The sequence below is a fragment of the Necator americanus genome, chromosome V, assembly GCF_031761385.1.
Source record: "Necator americanus strain Aroian chromosome V, whole genome shotgun sequence".
NCBI classification, from domain to species: Eukaryota; Metazoa; Nematoda; class Chromadorea; order Rhabditida; family Ancylostomatidae; genus Necator; species Necator americanus.
This window is the reverse complement of record NC_087375.1, coordinates 18,081,541-18,101,559: the sequence shown is the minus strand read 5'-3', so window position 1 is coordinate 18,101,559 and position 20,019 is coordinate 18,081,541. Positions and strand designations below refer to the sequence as shown.

Below are 20,019 nucleotides of genomic sequence, written 5' to 3'. Positions count from 1 at the left end.
CTTCAACTTTCACGTTTCCAAGGGTAGTGGATTCCATGCAGCGACGGGGATTTGCGCTAAAATTAAAATATTTTTCCTGGGAGACTTTTTTTTGCAATTTCTCTTCAATAAAGAGCATTGAATCAGTAAGATGCTTTTTCTGCGGCTCGTGCCCAAATAAGATCTCCATATTGAACTATTCTTCCTTTACTGTTTGGATCTATCGAAGTTTCTCATTTTCTGCATACTGTTGGAGAAAGCATAAACAACACCACTCAAATTCATCCGTGGCAGGTTTGGAAGAGGGAATCTCAATCAGCACCATTGATATTTATAACTTTAGATTTTTTGTTAAAAACGATAACGGGAATCAAGATCCTATTACTCTTAGCACTAAATCTCAGAGACAAACTAATAATTAAGTGTGCCCCAAAATCATCAAGGGCATCACTCCACGAACCTGGGGTGGTACGGGTTTCACCCGAGTAATGCCTATACGGGGTGGGTGTAGTGTAGCGGTTAGAGGTTCCGCTGTCTGCACGATCGATCGGACGTTCGAATCCGCCCAAGTGCCCACCAAGCCTTTCATTCCTCCAGAGTCGATAAATTGGTACCAGACTCGTCTGGGAGGATAAAAACACTGACTTGACACATCGGCTGGCCACCGCAAGTCCACTGTATAGGCCAGCTACACGTTCATGAAGCTCAAACAATTCTGAATTGAAGGGAACGTGGTGGCGCATCCTAAGCGGATTGATTAACGCCAGAAACTTTATCTTTTATCCTTTAAGTGATAACTGGTGGATTCTTGGAACGTTTACTGACATCAGGGACTGACGTTTGGGTCCCTTCCCCAAATTCCAATTTTTTTAACTGCAACTCCTTTCGCTTGGGACGCAAAGAGCATTAAAATTTCCATTGAAGGACTTCCTGAAGAAATCTGACCATTGGGTCAGGCGGTCTTCCTGTAGTGCGCTTGAAATCGTATGAAACCCACGGCTCCGGTCCAACGATTACGCATTATGTACGTGTCTGCGCCACATTATTTTACTTTTCTTAGCAAGTGCAGCGACGTCTCTAATCTTTGATCGTTAACGTAGATGAGAACTTCGAATCTCGTCTCTTACTTTCGAGAAGAAGGATACTCTTAGAATCACTCGTTCAACTGCGCGGTCAGTGATGCTTACCGCATTTTCTTCCTGCTTGTGAAACCTCTACATTAAAATGTCATGTTATCTCTGATATTCTGCATTTGTACATTTTTCTTGGAAAGAAATGAGGTGAGCAAGTCAGAAACGAAGCAATAAATGATCTATGCAACCGCTTAGTCATGCTGTGTTCAGTTACCAAATAACAGTGGTTGTTTAGAGAAAGAAGGTAGTCCGCCAAATTCCTAATCGACCAATACATATCCTATTCTTTAGCTTCCCCTTCTAAGAATTGATATACTGCTGCTACTTTTGCCACCTCTGAATCCTTTCGAGCGTTTGGAAAAAGAAAGAAAGAGAAAGGAAAACATAATTTTTATCACTCGATGTTCATTTGTTCATCTAGCTTTTAGTCTCATCAACCATCTTTGATTTGTCTCCAACGACACTTTGGACTTTTTCTTTAAATAATTTATTTCGACACTCTTTGAACGAATGAATTCATGTTCATTAGCATCACTACCAATTCAAAAAGCAGAGCTTTTCCTTTCAAAATATTATCGACTTGTTCTTCACCAGTACTTAACAAAGAAGCTGCGTATTTGCGCTTGCTTTCTTTCTAAGAATTCTAAGGATATCAGCTCCATCAACTTCATCGTCATTAGAAGCGTATCGTAAAGTTCAATCTGAGGATATCGTTATCATTCATAAGAAATTGCAGGTTTTTCACAAATGGCCACTAAAGTATACAGATGTTACTAAAGATGAATAAAAAAACGCACAGGAAGACAAGTTAAACTTTGAACTGAGAACTCGAAAAAGGTGTCTTTGAAAGAGACACAAGTACTCATTAGGAATGAGTGGAAGATCAAAAAATATGACCTCTGAAAAGAAAGCCGAATACTGTTGGGTTGACGAATAACCCGTGAGCGTTCTTTCAAACTTAAACAGCACAAAAACAGCTCAAGAAAATAAAAAGTTTTCGTCAAATCTTAACTGAATTTTGATAGAAAATTTCTCAATTTGAATTCAAATTCTCTTTCTTACAATTTGTCGTTGTGTTCTGTTTTTTCAATTTGTTTTTGAAATTTCTGCTGTGCATGGAGGGAATGAAGCGTGAAAAACTGTAGAAAAAACAGAAAACACTTGTAAGCAGATGATAGAGAAAGAGAAAGAACTCAGAAAAAAGCAATACGGAATTGAACGAAGGAAGAAATTTGTTGAGAAGGATGGGAGAACAATAGTGGAAAATACGTCACTTATCATCTGTCACAGGGTTGTTCTTTGTTTTGGAAAGAAAAAACCGGAAAAGAAGGATTTTTCCTCGTCCTCAACTATTGGTCGACCGGTGCTTGATCTTTCCTTGAGGCCAAAACATCTTTCTTGATGCAAAAAGAGGGAAAAGAATACACTTTCTTTCTCTGCATATTCTCCACACCACACACATGCCTCATCTCTGACGGATTAATCGTCTCGATCAAGTGAAAAAAAAACAGATGATGATGAAAATGCACCTTGTCACTTGTCATTTACTGGGAATTGGTAAAGTCACCTAAAATGACTCAGAAACGTAACGTACTTCTGTTACAGCTAAAAACCCGAAACGTTGTGGTGAAAATGTAAATTACATGGAAAAATCAAAACTATTTCCTTTCGATGAGCACATATGTAAATGAATGTAAAATTGCTCAAATGCTTTACAACACTACAATTGATAAGGTCTTACCTTATTGAGATGATTACAGATGAAACAGCAAAAATGAGTAACGGTATCACAGCAAAAGTTGAGACTGAACGCTGCACACCGTCTTCACATAGCTGCGCTGTACTTATGTGCATATAACATGTGATTTGTGGCCTGTTGACTCGAGAGAAAATGCGCACGAATGATCAGGGAGACTCTGTGTAGTGTGCATCCGAAGGAGGCACATGCACTCAGTTCGGGTTCTATATTGCGGATAGATTTAGGTATGAACGTCGAGATATGATTTCTCGCAAAACGCTCCCTTTCAAGAAAATCAACTGGTGGAATATGACCAAAATCAGAGCAAACAACAGAACTAGAAAAGTTTGAACCATGTTCGACATCAATTTTAAAAAATGTTTTAGAAGAGTGATGGGGAGATGAAAAAATTACAGCAAACACCAAAGCACCGTTTTTTTTTGTTGAAATTATTGGGTCCAGAGATGTTCTAAGGATTCAATGAGCGAGAAATTGGTGGATTCTGGTTCAGTCAAAACTCCTAGATAAATACTACCGACCGAATGCAGTACAAACCTCGAATCATACGGAAAAGAGGAAGGAGCCAGAAGATTCTCCACTTCGTATCTTATATCTCTTTAGCCACCGTTGTGAACAGATGAAGTAAACAACTTTTTCAGAAATATTCCTTGGAACTTTGAAGGAAAAAGGACTTCGGATTACTTTTGACAATTCATTGTGTCCTTTTTGATCAGCATCTCTGAACTTATCTTTTTCTTGGAGTGTTATTTTCACACACCATTCTTTTTTTACTTTTTTGTTATTCTCCTTTACTTCTCCATTTGGATAAATAAGCCATCATGTGTGTTTCATAAGTATTCATAAGTAAAAATTCGAACAAGTTACCAATGAAAATTATCTTATCCTTCTCGAAATCGATGCAGATGTCATTTTAGAACGTGTGTGTAGTTAGTTAGTTAGTTTGTAGACTGTAGTTTTTTTTATTGGCTATACCACATATATGCAGTAGTGCGACAGCAGAGAGTTTACCGCTCTTGTCGATGCATGATGATCAGGTCAAACACCTCGTATTAGTAGCTATAGTATGAGACTTACAGAAAAAGCGAAGTTAGCCCATTGCTTTCATATCATTGTGAATTTACATGTATGCGGAACATTGATTGCAGTGGAACTTTTTTGATGATAAAACCGCTTTTTCCTGTGTCTTCTCCACTAGAGTCGCAAAAAAAGTGCGTACATAAGCGAATTATCAGTAGTTTCAGTTCCTGCTAATGCTAAACATGAAGTGATGATGTTCAACAAGCCTTTCTCGAGTCAATCGCTAAGCGGTCGAGAGTTCCACTTTTCTAGTGTGGAGTCAAATCATTGCGCCCTCAAGAGAAGCATTCGAACTTTTAGACACAAAAAAACGAAAGTGTACTATGTGGTTTCGATGCTATTTATAATTTAGCAAACATAGAAATCCACTAAATGATTCAGATCCAGAACAGGAATTAAACTGAGTTCTCGTATACTATCATAGGACCACTTTCCTTCTTCTCAATTGGACAGTGACAGAAGCTGGTGAAATCGTCATTGATCCTCTTAGAGTGAGACTATTCTAAACGAGAAGACTGAGGAAGTGTAATTTTTTTTTTTTAACAAATGGAGTTAACGTTCAGCTGGCATTCCAACTCCACGTAACAGAGGTTTTATATGAAAGCGAATCGTCGGATTACCTCAGTGTCACAGGTTGCCACTATGTCGTATCGCTTCAACAGATGTGCGAGAACGAGCTTTTCCTCCATTCGAGCCAGTCTCATTCCGATGCACTGTCGAGGTCCCAACCCAAACGATAACCAAGCAGCTACTGGCCGCTCTTTGTCCATCCATCTAAAGAAACTGCAATTCAATTTCTTTGTACGCTGTATCTTTCTTAGAAGGAAATATCCATGAGTAGGCGATCGTTTACATACAGAATCACAACTAAATGACTTTTCCGTTTATCCTATCATATGTCCAAAAAAAGTGTGTCAGATGACATGAAAAGGCTTCATTTATAATCTTTTCAAAAGATCCTCGAGGAAGAAAGGAATTTAAATCTTTTCAGTGAGTTATTGTCCAGGAGAAGATGAGAATTTTTTCAAAACAGAACACGACTTAGTTGGGTTCAGTCTACCTCTCTGGTCGAAATTCGTCAGCATCCTCGCCCCAAACTTCGGGACTGTGGTGTAAAGTGAATGTGTCCGCTAACACATATTCGCCCTCCTCAACCTGTATGTGTCCCAGGGTGGTCGACTTCATGCAGCGACGCGAATTTGCACTAAATTGAAAATAAATAAATAATATATAAACATATAAATAACTGACAAGTATCTTTTATTTGTTCCTTACAGCATTAAAATGTAATAGGACGCATGGCTTTGGGTGTACGACGCTGAATTTCACTCACTTGAGGTGAAAACTTGTAACAGCAACAGTTCTTATCGCTACAATATAGACCGATGCAAAAACCAGGTGTTTTTTGTTGCTGGTGGGAAAATAATTTTAAGATATTGGCTCAGACGCCACTAAACAATGCGAATGAGTCTGTCCAGAAATCATCGCTTTGGACCACAAGTTTGGAATGCGTTCGCGATTTCACAGCTCACTTGCTTGCTAACGGATACATTCGTAGCCCTTCTTTAATTACACAGTCGAGGTACCTCATGGAGCCCAACGTTTCGTAGCTAACGGCCTGAATAGAACGAACATTATTGAATCTTCATTAGAGTTACCGTCTTGCAGATGACGTATGCTAACTCAAAAAAAAGAAGAAAAGCAGAAAAAAGAAAAAAAAAGAGAAGAAGAGATATATTGTGATAGCCTAAGTCGCTCACTTTTTATGATGTGGCTAAAGTCGCTCGACCAGAACTTGGAAGTGGACTTGCCAAAGTTTTGGACCATACTACCTTGCACAAATTATTAGAAAGTTGTCATTGATGTTAACTCAACAACACACTAATTTTTACAAAAAAAAAGTCAGACATAAACACCTATGATCACAGCACTAGTGATCATGTAAAATTTTTAACTTCAAAGGATAGGTTGGAGTCGTTGCAAAATTGGATATTCAGATGTGTGTTCAATTCCTTAAGACAACAGTGAAAAAACGTTCCTTTTTCTGTAAGGTAATCACACCGAATGGCATGACAGAAGGTTATTAATAGCAACTCACTTCAGAACAGCAGAAATGATCAATTTCTTCTTGAAGTCGTCGTTGAGATTCTGAATTTTTTGCCAATAAATAGGTGACATATGCTAATGAATTAGCAGTGGTGTCGAACCCTGCCAGAAGGAACATGAAACACTGTGCGGCAATTTCTTCTCGTGTCAACTGTTTTGTTACCTGAAAGGTGCTCAGCTGTTTACTGTTGGACAAGCAAATGCCAATTTCATAGTCGCTGCACTTTGATGATTGAAGACGGTGTTGATTTTTTGGAGTAAAAGTGAAATACTTGACTAGGACTATAAAAATATAGCACTTATTTTTAAAGAGAACCCTCGCTTTACAAAAGACGCACAGTAAGTTCGTAAACGTGTACGAAGTGAACTAACGTGAGCGTCCGTTCTTGTAAACTCGACATGGCTGTCGAACTTTTGTTCAGCTCTTGCGTCCAAGAAGAAGTCGATGAAATCAATAGGGTTTGATGCTTCATCTCCTACAGCTACAGTACGTTCCTGTAAGCGTACCTCTTGTCACACATAAGAACACAGTTGCCACAACAGTGCTTGATCACCCGTTCTTCTATCCTAGCATCAATAGCTCTGTAGATTTTCTCAAATATAGCTGGCGATGTGCTCTGCTTCAGTTTAGAAGCAGTTAAGAAGAAAAGTTTCCTGGAAACGGTAAAAAGCATTACACTGCATATACAATACGTTTTTGAGCTATGCTTGCTATTCGAAAATATAACAGAATTCGATTGTCATCTATTCTATTTCATGCAATATGCCTCATTCCTTAGAAATCCTGAAAATCGTTGGAAAGAATGTCACTTCTAAGCCGTTCAGTATTGTCACCACCTCAACGCAACGAATAAGATTCTCTTCTTTGCTCTCACATAATCTTCTTAATCAAGGGATAACAGGTGGACCTAGGGACAAAAACGGAAGCCTTTTCATTTACTTACTTAATTAGATACTTAGATGGCCCGTCTTCACTGCACGTGCGGGCTCCAGCATCTCTTTCACTCGTTTCGTTCCCTGGCCATTGTCATCCAAGATGTTCTCAAGTTTCGTGAGTGACGTTGACGAGGTCCTTGAGCCGTATCCAGCTGAGCTCTCAGCTGGTCCATCCGTGTAGAACACGTCACCTCATCTCATTGGCGGTCTCCCTCGAGGGCATTTAGCATCTCTTGGGATTCACTCTAGCGTTCTTTTAGTCCATCTAATGTCGATACTTCTCATAATGTGACCGGCTCATCTATGTTTTGCTTTCGATATATATATTCCGCTGGGTCGTGAAGGCGGGACATTCCTTTTGAGTCGGAGCTGAGAAGACCGGCTAGGTGTTGTATGCGCCGGTTAAACTTCAGAAGACATCTCTTAAAGGCACTGTGATTAGTATGCAACTTCATAGATGCGGCAGCGGTGTCAACCCAAGTCTCCGCTGCGTAACAGAGCCCTGGAAGAGCTGTCCAGTCGAAGAGATGGGCACGAAGATCTTGGTCCGTCAGTTGGTCCGTAGCTTCCCTGACAGGCGCGAATACTGACCATGCTGCTCTTATTCTTTTATTCAGTTCTTCCTTCAAGTCGTTTTCCATGCTCATAGAACGTCCGAAGTATATGTATGACGAAGTTTCTATGATTTGGGAGCCGTCAAGTTGTACTCCTCCGCCCTCGCAGTAGGCGTTCTTCATGAACTGTGTCTTCTTTCTGTTTATTCGTAGTCCTATTCTCTTCCCTGCTTCGTTCAATTCGTTGAGCATCGTTTCTGCTTCATTGGTACTGCTCGAAAAGAGAACGATGTCGTCTGCGGAACGAAGGTTCGAGAGAAATCTTCCATCAACACGTACGCCCCTTTCTTCCCAGGAAATTGATTTCATTACCCTTGCAATGAAGCCGTAAACAGCTTCGGCGATATAGTATGGCCTTGTCGTACGCCCATTCCAATGGGTATGGTGAGGGAGTGGTGGAAAAGCTGTATCTTAGTGGTGCATCGATCGTAGAATCGGCTAATATCCTCACGTACGACGCGTTCACACCTTGATCGCCCAGCTCAGCAAGCATATCGGACGGTAGTTCTGAAGGTCCTCTCGGTCACTTTTCTTATGGATAAGAATAGATAGATAAGAATAGATAGATATGCGCTGCTAAGATTACATGAAGTGGATGACCAACAGCCCGAAGAAAGTCTGCGGATACAAAATCAGGTCCGGGGCTGTGAAAGGTTTCATGCTCTTGATAGCGACTCGCACTTCCGAAGAAAGAATCCGTGGTGGAGCTTCATTAGTGGAGATGATCGGGCTTGACACGGGAGTTGATGAACGGAAAAGGTTCGAGTAGAACCTCTCCGTAATGATTTCCATCTCACGACGAGAAGACGTGCGGGTCTCGTCTTCGCTCAGCAAGGCTGCTAGCGGAATATTATATTCGCGGACATCCCTGCAGCACTTCTTTGGACTCGTGCTTCTTTGTGCTGCTTCCAGAACCTTCTTCTGCCTGTATTTCGAAAGATTCTCCTGCAACGTCTTCTACAGGTAGTGTTTGCTACTGGCCGCTCAATGTGCGATGCATTCGGATCAAACCTCAAAGTCCTTTCCAAAAATTCTTTTGTGGTCTTCGAAGTTCGATCCAAGCTTTTTCGTGCACGCTCAGCACAGGCTCGTAATCCTCTGAGCAGCATCTCGTAGTCCACGTTTTGGTCCTTCTCGATGTGCCAGTCATCTTGAGACAAGGAGTCATTGAGTATGCAATCGTCGTAGACGACTTCTTTTCTCCTTCGTTGCCCAGAGCAGTTGTTCTTTTCCATCGTGTGGCTAAGTCGTATTTTTGCACGAAGGAGGCGGTGATCAGAAAAGCTACAAAAGGATGGTACTACAGAGACGTCGAGTAGACACCACCTCCGGTCGGTGAGTATGTGGTCGACCTCCGCACGAGTCGCGCCATTGGGCGAGTTTCCCATGTCCACCGACGATGATCTTTCTTCATGAAAAGAGAGCCTAAATGAAAGAGGCGAGCGGCGGACAACAGCCCGGCAAGACGATTGCCATTTTCATTCCGGTTCCCTAGTCCAATTTTTTTGTCTGTATTCCTCTTCAGTAGCCTTTCCTAGTTTTGCGCTGAAGTCTCCGACAACGAATTTGTAGAAGGACTTCTCTTTGCTTCATAAAACCACTTTCTCCAGCTTCTCGTAAAACGCGTCTAATTCGAATTCATCAGCTGCTGATGTTGATGAGTTGCAGTTGATGGGTTTTTGGCGCAGAGGCCGGGGGCGAAGAATGGCGAGACGAGGCGACAGGTTCTCGTGAGAATCGACACGATTGACGACAGATGGGTGCACAACAAAACTCGCCATTTTTATTTTGCGGCGGAACTTTCTCTCCATGAATGACGAGTTTACCGTCATTCATCTGTCGTACGTCGCTTCTTCAGCACTTGGCCTCCTGCAGAGCAATTTGATACGCTCTGCAGCTCCGAGAAGGGCATGCAAGTCAGCGTCTGTGGACACTGTTGTAATTACACAGTCTGAGACAGTCTCCATGGCGAGTCGTGCGTGTGTCGCATTGGTCCGGAATCAGTGAGGTCCTGAGCAACCTGAGATTTGATCGCCTCTCACCGGTCGCCATACCGTCCAACGTCTGAGACGGCAGGGCCTACTGTGCAGGGCACAGAGTCAGTGAATATGCTGGAGTAGCAAAACGACTTCCCAGACTAAGCAGCTCTACCACGGCGAGCTTAGCTTTCACCACCCGTCGCACAACCTATATGGATCAGGGAGCCACCTTGCGACGTTTTGCCAAGACGGTGATGAATCTTAACAGTGGTTTACTTCTAGCTAGGCTTCCGATTCCGAGAAGTTGGAATGTCAGATATGTCGAACTCCTTTTCAGCTTGGGAGACCCTGCCGGAGGACTAACCTCCGCTGTGCATCGCTGTTCGACGCCCAGAGTCACCTCCACGCTACTGTGAGGCGTTCACCGTTGTGTTCCGTTAACCTTTTCATTTTGATATTTCAGTTCAATTTTTTTTCTGGAACATTTCACATCTAATCTACTGAAAATCTGAGCTGGGATAGCGTTTCTGTCGAAGTGTTCATTCACACCGCCATCAAGTGAGCGGCGACAACTGTTTGAAGCGCGAATCAACCAGAATGCATCAGTGTAGAAGTATCATTGAGTTTCCAAAGAATAAGTACTCGTAAGTAGGGTGTGCAGTTGTTGCTTGACACCAATAAAAACGAATCGACGAATCAGGTGTTGAAACAACACATGAGTTGAAACGGTAATGGTGGGCGAGATTCCCTAGCAACTAAAAAAAGGATGCAATGGGACAATATCCTAACCAAGCAATACTTATTTACTAAAAGTGGAGTAGAGACCAGAGCATCTGATAATGATAAGCAATCCCGTTATGCGTTATTCGCACCAAAGATAATTGGAGCGAATAACGCATAACGGGATTGCTCACCATTATATTCAACGCTCATTTGTTTAGAAATACGAAAAACGATTACCTTAATGGTACCCGAAAAATGGGTGCGATGACGGCAGTGAAGAATATGGGATGTCGCATGTTTCGGCGAAATATCTAAATGAATTTCTGATTTATACATGTTGTACGTATCTATCAAAGCATTTTTCACAGATGTTTGAGTTTGTGTGAACGTATTCAGATTAATAGGTGTTATGTTGCAAGTGTATAAGTAAACACATGTAACATGGACTGAAAGCATGTGAGGAGTCCAGAACAAGAAAAAAACTGCATAACTCCACAATCCCAGCTGATGATGTTTTTATTGCAGAAGCATACTAAGCACACGAAAAAAAGATAAGGATGTGTTAAAATAGGAGGCATCTGACAGATTTGCAAGCGATGTTGCCGTGGTTCTAATTTTCTAGGAAAAAATCACAATGATTATGTGACTTTCCAGAGTTCATTGTGCAAGTAAAAATGCTATCACTCCTTTTTTTCTGCACTGAATTCCATCCAATTTTTGTGTATGATGCGTCTTAATACAGTGCTATCCTATACGGGTGGAAGTACTGCAACTCATGTCACCTAAGTCTCAACGTTTCTGCATTTATTCACCATGTTCCAGACAGAATTGAGTTTTCGGGAAAGCATATTTGGTCTTATTCGGATTTGTCACGGTGAGATTCTATAGCAGCAGCATTCACATATACAGAAAAAAAAACTAAGATTTCTGGGATGGCATCACTTCTAACTTCTTTTTTTTTTGTTATGTTTTTTTTGTTATGCAGCTTTTAATTTTCAGCTCTGGAGGGCTTTTTACTTTAGTCTAACAAACGATTCCCATTTTCTAGAAAGGACTTACTTCGAGCAATGTTTTCGAAACCGTATTTCCACACTTACTTTGTCAACGCTCGACATCTTGTCGTCGACAAACATCCTCGACCCTTTTTGTCCCATTGCAATGCGAGAGATCACGTCCATAGCAAACTGTTTGTAAAATCTAAATATTATATGGTAATTGTATTTGCTAAGAGGCTTCTCTTCAAAGGAGAACTCACGTTAAAATATCAAATGCTCGTTGGTCTGCTCGTTTATCAAAGAGTTCTATTAGTGCCAAAACAGAGTCTTCTACAGTTGGTCGAATCTTAAATTATCTTGACATTTACATAGAACAATTAAAACGAAGTTATCTTCATCAAACAAAGCTGTCAGAAGACAGAGATTTTTAGCGATACACAAAATTATAGGATGTCACGGATTGATTCAGAGCGCGAGGCGATTAGGCAGTCTGTGATGATTTATCGATTAATAAAGCTACTGTGGAAATCTACCAGACGTCGCTTATCCCCAGTAATATGGGAGAAAAACTAAGGAGTAACGAAAAACTGTGTCTCTCTTGAATCTCTAACCTAAGCAAGTGATTTCACTGTTTGCAAATTTGTCTTGCATGAATGGCGAAATTCAAATAAAAATTGTTGAGAAAGGAAGGGCTGGGAAGGTGATCTTACCTTCTTCAGCGCGCCAGAAGAAAAAGCAGGACTCGCAATGGCTCGCAGTCGTTTCCATCTCATACCTTGTGATTCAAAGAGGTGAACACGTGCATCATTCTCAACATCTCCAGCAAGGACATGGTTCTGCAAGAGGAGCTGTTGACTACCTGCCCGAATGAGTCGCCACTGTTTCGTTGTTTTCTCAGTCATCACTGACTGAAACCTTGTTTCTGTTATTCACTCCTCTGGTTAACACACACACGTCACATTTTGCGTCGTCTTGAATTTTAAAATGTTCTTTCTTTTACGTTTGGCTGAAAACATATAGGCTGAGCTTTGCTGAGTTAACGATGTTGGGGTCCTTCTACGAGCAAGTCGGGTAGGGGAGACATACACGAGTGGAAAAGAAGTCACACGCGGTTCCTCTCACTAATCCGGGTAAGTGCGTGTAATTCTGTCTCTTTATTGACATATCAAGGGCGGGTGTAGTGTAGCGGTTAGAGGTTCCGCTTACTGCACAATTGATCGGATGTTCGAATCCGTCCTAGTGCTCACCAAGCCCTTCAGCCCTCCGGGGTCGATAAATTGGTACCAGACTTGTCTGGATCCTTTATTGACATATCAGAAGAAGGGAATTCCGCTTCCGTCCAGCGTCAGAGATCCAACTAATATACCTCAAATACAAAGCAGAAGCTGCCCCATCTGTGGAATCACCGACGCGTTGAGGGTTCCCCGCGTTCAATCAGTGGATAGGATCAGCAGTGATATTGTAGGTGGCGCATAATAGGGTCAAAATGACACGAAGCACGAATCAACACGCGACTTCTCTCGAGGTGGTGCGTGTGGAATGTCGAGTTGAAGGGCCAAGATTGTTAACAAACTTTATTACGACTAACGTTTCGGCGTCGTCGCCTTCGTCAGAGCCTGGAAGGCCAGATCATTTGTAATACATCCTTTCAAATGCCTCATCCAGAACAAGTCACTATTCCCTAGCATCCAGAACCGAAACCAAAAGAGTTCAAATCGTTGTGTTTACCTAAGTGGCCGAGTTGCCGTGATATTAGCGGACCTCTGTGTGATAAAATTGTTCCGCTTATACTAATTATGATGCGACCCGCATATGATCAAAACCAGCAAAGGTCTTGGTACAGCGCCAGCTCGTTGGTCACATCGATGCGCTCTTCCTTTCTATTCATTTTTGGACTTTGGCGTTTACTCAAAACGCCTTCAAAGTTCTGCGAGCCACAATCTCGGGATCGTACGATAGGATCGTGGCAGCTATGCAGAAAGGAGCATCTTCATGACATTGTCTGCGGTGACTTCCGAGAGGGGTTGAGGCGTTTGAATGTTTCATCCCATCTAGATGTTCTTCATTACGAATACAAAGAGGTCGCCTGTTTTGCCAATATATTGTTCGCCACATGTTTTGCAATTAAATAAACTACACCAAAGACCATGCAGTCGCCTACGTTGCCGAATGAGCATATTATACAGTTTCGAGTCAGAAAAATGCGGTCGTTTCGGTTTGGGACTAACTACTTCTTCAGATTTGTGGGAAGTACTTCCACAATTCTCGCTTTGTCATCGAGACCACACGTAACCAGACTAGCTCTTATCTTATCTTATCGCCTTACTGAGGTCGTCGGTTATGGAATGTGAGCAGAAATTATCTGTTATTATTATTTGTCTTAATTATTTATCTTTTTCGAGTCATGTAGTATAATCTCGCTGCGCAGTAAGACCTGGCCTTCGCGGTATATTATCAGTGTAACCATCAGATGTTGCGATGCGCTAGATTAACTGCATCGATCCGCTCCTGGATATCAGATGTCACCCTTACGGCTATATGTTCCGAATGACTGATTTCTTCGTTTTTCATGGATGAGCGCAAAGACGAGAACTAATGTTTTTGCTACAAGGTTTTTGAAACCATCGTGTCTTTCACTCACCATTGGACCAATATATTTCCAGGTTAAGGAAGGACAGCTAATTTCCTTTGGGTTTTCCCGCGTAAACCGCATGTAAGGGGATAGCTGGTTTAGAAGCTGAAGGCAAGTGTCCATCTCGTCTTAAGTGGGACATATAATGCGACATTCATCAATATAACACCACTACAGGAAGGGTTTTTGCTCCAATATGGGTTCTTCTATTTTGGACATGATTGCAATGGCTAATGTGGGAGGTAGTCTTTGCCCCATGGCCAAACTCCTGACCTTTATCTGTCCCGACCAGCGAAATATGGAGCACTTTAGGCATTCATGCAAGAGCGTCATAATCTGTCTCATAAAAAACTCACAGCTTTAGAATGTCCCGGTGTTCTCCATGTGGCTCGAACCCGGCTTGCACTGCAGCGGTATCTGAGACATTTGTGAAAGAGAAGTAACATCGAAAGATCTAACAACACATCCTTTTCCCAAACACGTTCTTCGAAGTTGCTCAAGAAACATGTATGCTGCTGTTGGATAAATGCGCGGGAACATACCTAAAGGCATCACCCCACGAATCTGAAGTGGTGCAGATTTCAGGTGGAGTATTCTTATAAGGGATAGTAGATTATAAAGAGGAGAGTGATTCCGACCATTTCTTCCTAATTGCCGTAAAAAAGATGCGGAGCCGCACAAGGCTGGCGCGCTCCAGTCGAACTCCTTGTAGAAAATAGTGCGCCAGAACGCACGAAGCCGTATCTTCCGAGTCGTTTTTTACGGCAATTAGGAAGAAATGGACGGAATCACCCCCTCTCCATTATCTATTATCCCGTATACGAATACTCCATCTGAAATCCGTACCACCTCAGATTCGTGGAATGATGCCTTTAAGCGATAGGGCAAGTATGATGTTTAAAAGCCACGATATTTTATCAGTAGGCCGGGCTACACTGCTTAAGATAGGACATACTTTGAATACCTCTGAATCTTCTGAGAGGAGAGCAGAAGGAGCAACTTATGTGTTTTTACTAGTAAATAAAGAACCGGACAACTAAGATGTTTGTACTTCAGTCGTGTGATCATTGTTCTATGTAATCCAGCAGCCTTTCCTGTATTGACCTAAAATCTATTGAGATGACGATATTGATTTCTGAACTCTTCATATGACGAAGAGTGGTAGAGTGTAGCGTCATCCAGATGTTTTCGAGTGATGGCCATGTCTAGATCACGTGATATGACCGTAAACGCTACTCCCTTATCGCTGATAGAGACCTTTATTTCGCCACTCGCTGAGAGTTCGCGAATCTCATGTAGATCAGAGCGTTACTTGAGCGTGAGATTTGAAATATGAAGTATTCTCGAAAAACTTTTAGAATCGAGAAAACGGATGTGGTAAATACACGAAAATTGGCATTACTTGAGGATTTGGATCTTGTGGTTTGTACATCATTGTGGGGAATGGCACCGAAGGAAGATTAGAACTTATTGACTTATGGCAGTTTCTATTCCCGTTAATTGCTCTCTAGTCTTCTTCAGGTTTCAGTACCTGACGAAGACGACGCCGCCGATAAGTTAGCCATAGTAATGTTGTTAACAATCTTGGCTCTTGCTTCAATTCGACAGTAGACAACTTGCAATATCTATTCATGAATTCGTGAGGAAGACTCAGTATCGTCAATATCGTGATATGTTCGGCTTTCAGGCTATTTTCTTAAAGCAACGTACAAAAGTACCGCAACTGCTGTAGCAAAGATGAAGGATAGTAATTCACAAACTCGGAAGAACAACCTCAAGGATGTATTCGTTGCAGATACTACCTTTCTACCGTAGAAGCATTCAAACTTCGTCATGAATAGTTCACGAATAATTTCGACGTCACTGACGACCAACGTTCTTCGCAATCCTTCTTGAATACCGTACACTTTGCCGTAGACCTGAGCGTTCAGTTATTTATGTGTGTTCACAGGAAGAGTTACCAATTACTCTCACCTTTGTCCACTCTTTTACAACAAGACCAACAGGTCGCGACCTGTCTGTCAGTGAATATAAGTTTCCAAGAAATGGTATTCCTGGCGGTCCTGGAATGCCTCGTCGCTTCCAGTAATCCAGTTGCCATCGGTAATAACTATAAAGCACTTATAGACTCCTCATCCAAAATGTTCTTTGAATTTCTGATCAGATCTATTTAGAATGCCTATTAAAAAGAATACAGGGAAGTCAAGAGTCATTGTTGATTGCTTTTTTCAGTGAAAGCTCTATTATGCTCAAAATATAAGAACAGCGTTTGAACCTCCCTAGAAATTGTTAAAATCTTTAATTGTGCTTTTTTAATTTAGAAAAGCATGGCCTGATGGTAAGCAACTAAGCGCAGCAGCACTGCTACACCTAGTTTCCTGATTCTTCACTATTGAACCATTACAGTTTATCGTACTAAGTGATGTTGCATTAAAATCTCGAAAGTCACCTTTAAAATTGTGACTTCGAAATGCTATTCTGTGGGCAGAGTTTGTCTTCGGAATGTTAAAGGGAATTTGGAATGTCAAAGGGAACTCAATAACTGGATGGACCGATATTTTTATCACAAAACGGTTGTCGTATTTATAGTCAACATGTGAGAGCCCACTAGCAAACATTCATCGCACTCACTCCCAAAGCAGTCCGAAACGTCAACAGCGCATTTGTTGGAGGGCACCTCTATCATCAGAATTGCCAACTGCTGGTTCACTCGCTTCGTAAAAAGAAACTCGATTTTCGAAGGTAAGCCTCGATTGGTGCTGCTTCTAGAATTCGAGGAGAATGCTTTACTACCCCGTGCAAGGACAGACGGTCGTCGCTGCCATTGACGCCACTGAGCTCCAGAAACTCACCATAGCCGTTTAAGAAAAGCATTCGAGGTGAGTTTCGGTGCATTTTCTCCACGACAACGCTGGGACCTCGCGCAGCTGAGATGACCTATCAGAAAATCGAAGAGCTAGGCTTAGATATAGTACCCGTCTTCCCTATTTTCCTAACACAGCCCTCTCTGACTAACACTTATTCCGCCGTCTAAGGCTTTCTCGGCTAAAAAACCTTTCACCAATTTCGATGAAATTGGTTGTGCGGTTGCCGACTTCTTCAAATCGCATCCACGGAGTTCTCGATGAAAGGGATCGTTAATCTGTCCATTAAAGGCATCACTCCACGAATCTGAGGTAGTACGAATTTCAGATGGAGTATTCGTATACGGGATAGTAGATAATGGAGAGGGGGTGATTCCGTCCATTTCTTCCTAATTGCCGTAAAAAACGGCTCGGAAGATACGGCTTCGGGCGTTCTGGCGCACCATTTTCTACAAGGAGTTCGACTGGAGCGCGCCAGCCTTGTGCGGCTCCGCATCTTTTTTACGGCAATTAGGAAGAAATGGTCGGAATCACCCTCCTCTCCATAATCTACTATCCCTTATAAGAATAGTCCACCTGAAATCTGCACCACCTCAGATTTGTGGGGTGATGCCTTTAAGCAGTGCACTGTAGTGACTAATATTGGCGATCATATTGTTGATTGAACTCCATTTTCTGCTGAATAGAAAAGTAATGAAGAAAAATTATAGTATTGGCAAGACTTTCTTGTCGTGTTAATACTTTTTCGCTGCTTATTTCAATAGCAGTGATCTAATCTAGTGCTACCTAATATTCTCGAGATTGTTAACAAGGAACGGAGACATAAACACAATAAAAGGGATAGAGGATAGAGTGCCTGGCGTTAATCAGTCCGCTTGTGATGCGTCCCCACGTTCACTTCAGTTCATAATCGTTTGAGGTTTACGAACGTGTACAATAAAATGAAAGTATACAATGACTTGCGGTGGCTAGCCGATATGTCAAGTAAGTGTTTCTATCCTCCAAGGCAAGTCTGGCAGCAATTTATCGACTCCGGAGGGATGAAGGGCTTGGTGAGCGGCTAGTGCGGATTCAAATCTCCGAATGATCGCGCAGGAAGCAAAACCTCAGACCGCAACACTACACCCGCCTTTAAACACAGTCCATGATAGTAATAATGGACGATAGGACTTTACCTTACGACCACGACTAAAACAGCGATGATAAGTAGCAGTATCATAATAGAGTTTAAGATTGAGCGATGACTCGTATCTTCATATAAAAGCGCTGCTTTTGTGACTTGTAGTGTCTTGAGCAAAATGATGCCATAGTTGTGCAATAGAAAGCGAACACTGATAACGGACGGACACAGTCACAATAATTTCTACGCGCAAGCGTTGCACACAAAAGTGTTGACAAGCTTATTTTAGGATCAAAAATTATATGTTGTGTTGAGTCATGATAACGCTTTCAAGCTCTAAAAACAGGAAAAACACATTCTAGAACATCAAAGTGTGTTTACTATCTGTAGTGTAAGCCAACAACGATTATTTTCCCAAACAATCTTTTTGAAGAGAATTAGGCAAGGGGTAAACAGAATTTCCCCGGACTTCCTTCTGCTACACGCCTTCAGGTTCAGATTCCGCCTTTCGGTAATATTTTATATAGTGATACTTCAAATATGGGTAATTAAACCATAAAAAATGCAAACATAATGACATTACATAGAAATACGAACAAAAAACAACAAAATAAAACTAAAGTTGGGAGAAGAACGACAGAATGGGCCCCTCTCTCTAACACTGAGAATCTAACGGAATATGTTGCTTGAAGAGAAAGAGAATTTAAAGGACGCTGCGTCCTTTAAAATCTTCAAAGGACGTCATGGAAAGTTCAAAGTTAACTAAGCGTTATCGCGAAGGTTCCGCGTTACTATCTCCGCGTCCTAGATCCGCTGCTCTGCGTCGAATCGCTCTAGTCTCCGTCGGCGTCGACTGATTTAGTTCACCGCTTCCTCTCTTCTCTTCACCGGCTCTGGTGCAGTCTCTCCATCCGGTCCCGGACATCTCTCGTTTGCTCCGCCATGGGGCATACGTCTGCGTGATGGAAATACTCGTGACAGTAAAAGCATGACGCGCTTCTCCTTGGACAATTTATGCCCCCTCTGCAGTTCTCCCTGAGACATTTCAGACATCTTCCGCATTCAACAAGGAAGTGTCTACTTGCTTCAGCGTCCATTATTGCTACGCAGGAGTCGCTATAGTGCTGTTGGGTTGCGTCGCAGAACACACAGCATTAGATTCCTGGCTCGGACGTCTTCGTTGTTCATCTCCTCTTCCTGCCGATCTTTTCTCTTTTTTGCTTCAAGGTGGGCGGGCTGGTTCTAGCCTAGGCGACGCTTGCGTCTCTGCTGCTCAGTGGTTCGCAATGCTGAGTTTGGGTGTCGGCATCCTCTCCCGATTCCTTGGTGGTCTGGGTGGTGTGTTGCCTCTATGGGTGGTGTGTTGCCTCTACAGCATTTTTGACGCTTGCAAAGTTTCGTGGCTGTGTTAGGTAGTGCAGTCGGTTAGAAGTCCGCTGTGGCAGCGGATTAATGATTCGAAATGTTCCTAATACCAAAATTGGTACCATACCTGTATTGGAGGATAAAAACAATGACTTGATACATCGGCTACCGCCGCATGTCGTTGTCACGCCAGTTACATGTTCGTAAAACTCAAACAACTCTGAATTGAAGCGAACGTGGTGGCGCATCCCAACCGGATCGATTAACGCTACAAAGTTTGCCTTTCTTGTCCTTTTTGATTGTCTTGGAAAGATCAGGCCAGTTGTTGAAACCACTTTCATCCGCGCGGATACGAAGCACAACTCAGAAAGCTTCTCGCAGTCGCAGTTTAATCAGCTTTGAAGTAAGTCCAACATATATCCTAATGCTACTAAGAGTTGATCCAACTAACTAACTCATGTGTGCTTCGTCAAGCTAGTTAGAACCAGTTGAAAATTTTTTCACTAAGGGGCTGTTTTACAGTATCCATCGTCATCTTCGTCTAGAGTGACGCTAGCTTCCTGAAAGATAAGTTGGCCGCTGTTGTGTTGGAAGAAAGACCTACCCGATCGTTCATCAAATTATCACAACCCTTAAGCAAATTGTATTAGTTGGAAAACATACACGAAAAAAAACTCTCACTCTTGATTCAGCAGTGCTGCGTAGGAAATTGCTAACAAAATTTTCCATGTGCATTG

General features: G+C 42.1%; 1 protein-coding gene across 3 annotated transcripts; it reads right to left on the bottom strand.

Moving 5' to 3' along the window:
• Window positions 1-4,366: 4,366 nt before the first annotated feature.
• Window positions 4,367-18,868, bottom strand: RB195_014295 (uncharacterized protein; the record flags this gene model as incomplete). 3 transcript variants are annotated; one of them, XM_064204498.1, is made up of 16 exons in its annotated part: window positions 4,367-4,450; window positions 4,569-4,722; window positions 5,009-5,152; window positions 5,481-5,566; window positions 6,047-6,217; window positions 6,427-6,549; window positions 6,609-6,708; window positions 10,544-10,617; window positions 11,404-11,503; window positions 11,562-11,647; window positions 12,012-12,137; window positions 14,290-14,350; window positions 15,707-15,852; window positions 15,908-16,043; window positions 17,973-18,085; window positions 18,785-18,868. In XM_064204498.1, 16 exons carry the CDS (start codon window positions 18,866-18,868, stop codon window positions 4,367-4,369), a joined length of 1,788 nt encoding a protein of 595 aa, XP_064060377.1. The 3 variants fall into 3 exon arrangements, with proteins under 3 accessions (XP_064060377.1, XP_064060379.1, XP_064060378.1); XM_064204496.1 differs by lacking the exon at window positions 18,785-18,868 and adding an exon at window positions 14,898-15,037 and having other exon boundaries at window positions 15,736-15,852; window positions 17,973-18,016; XM_064204497.1 differs by lacking the exon at window positions 14,290-14,350 and having other exon boundaries at window positions 15,736-15,852.
• Window positions 18,869-20,019: the final 1,151 nt, after the last annotated feature.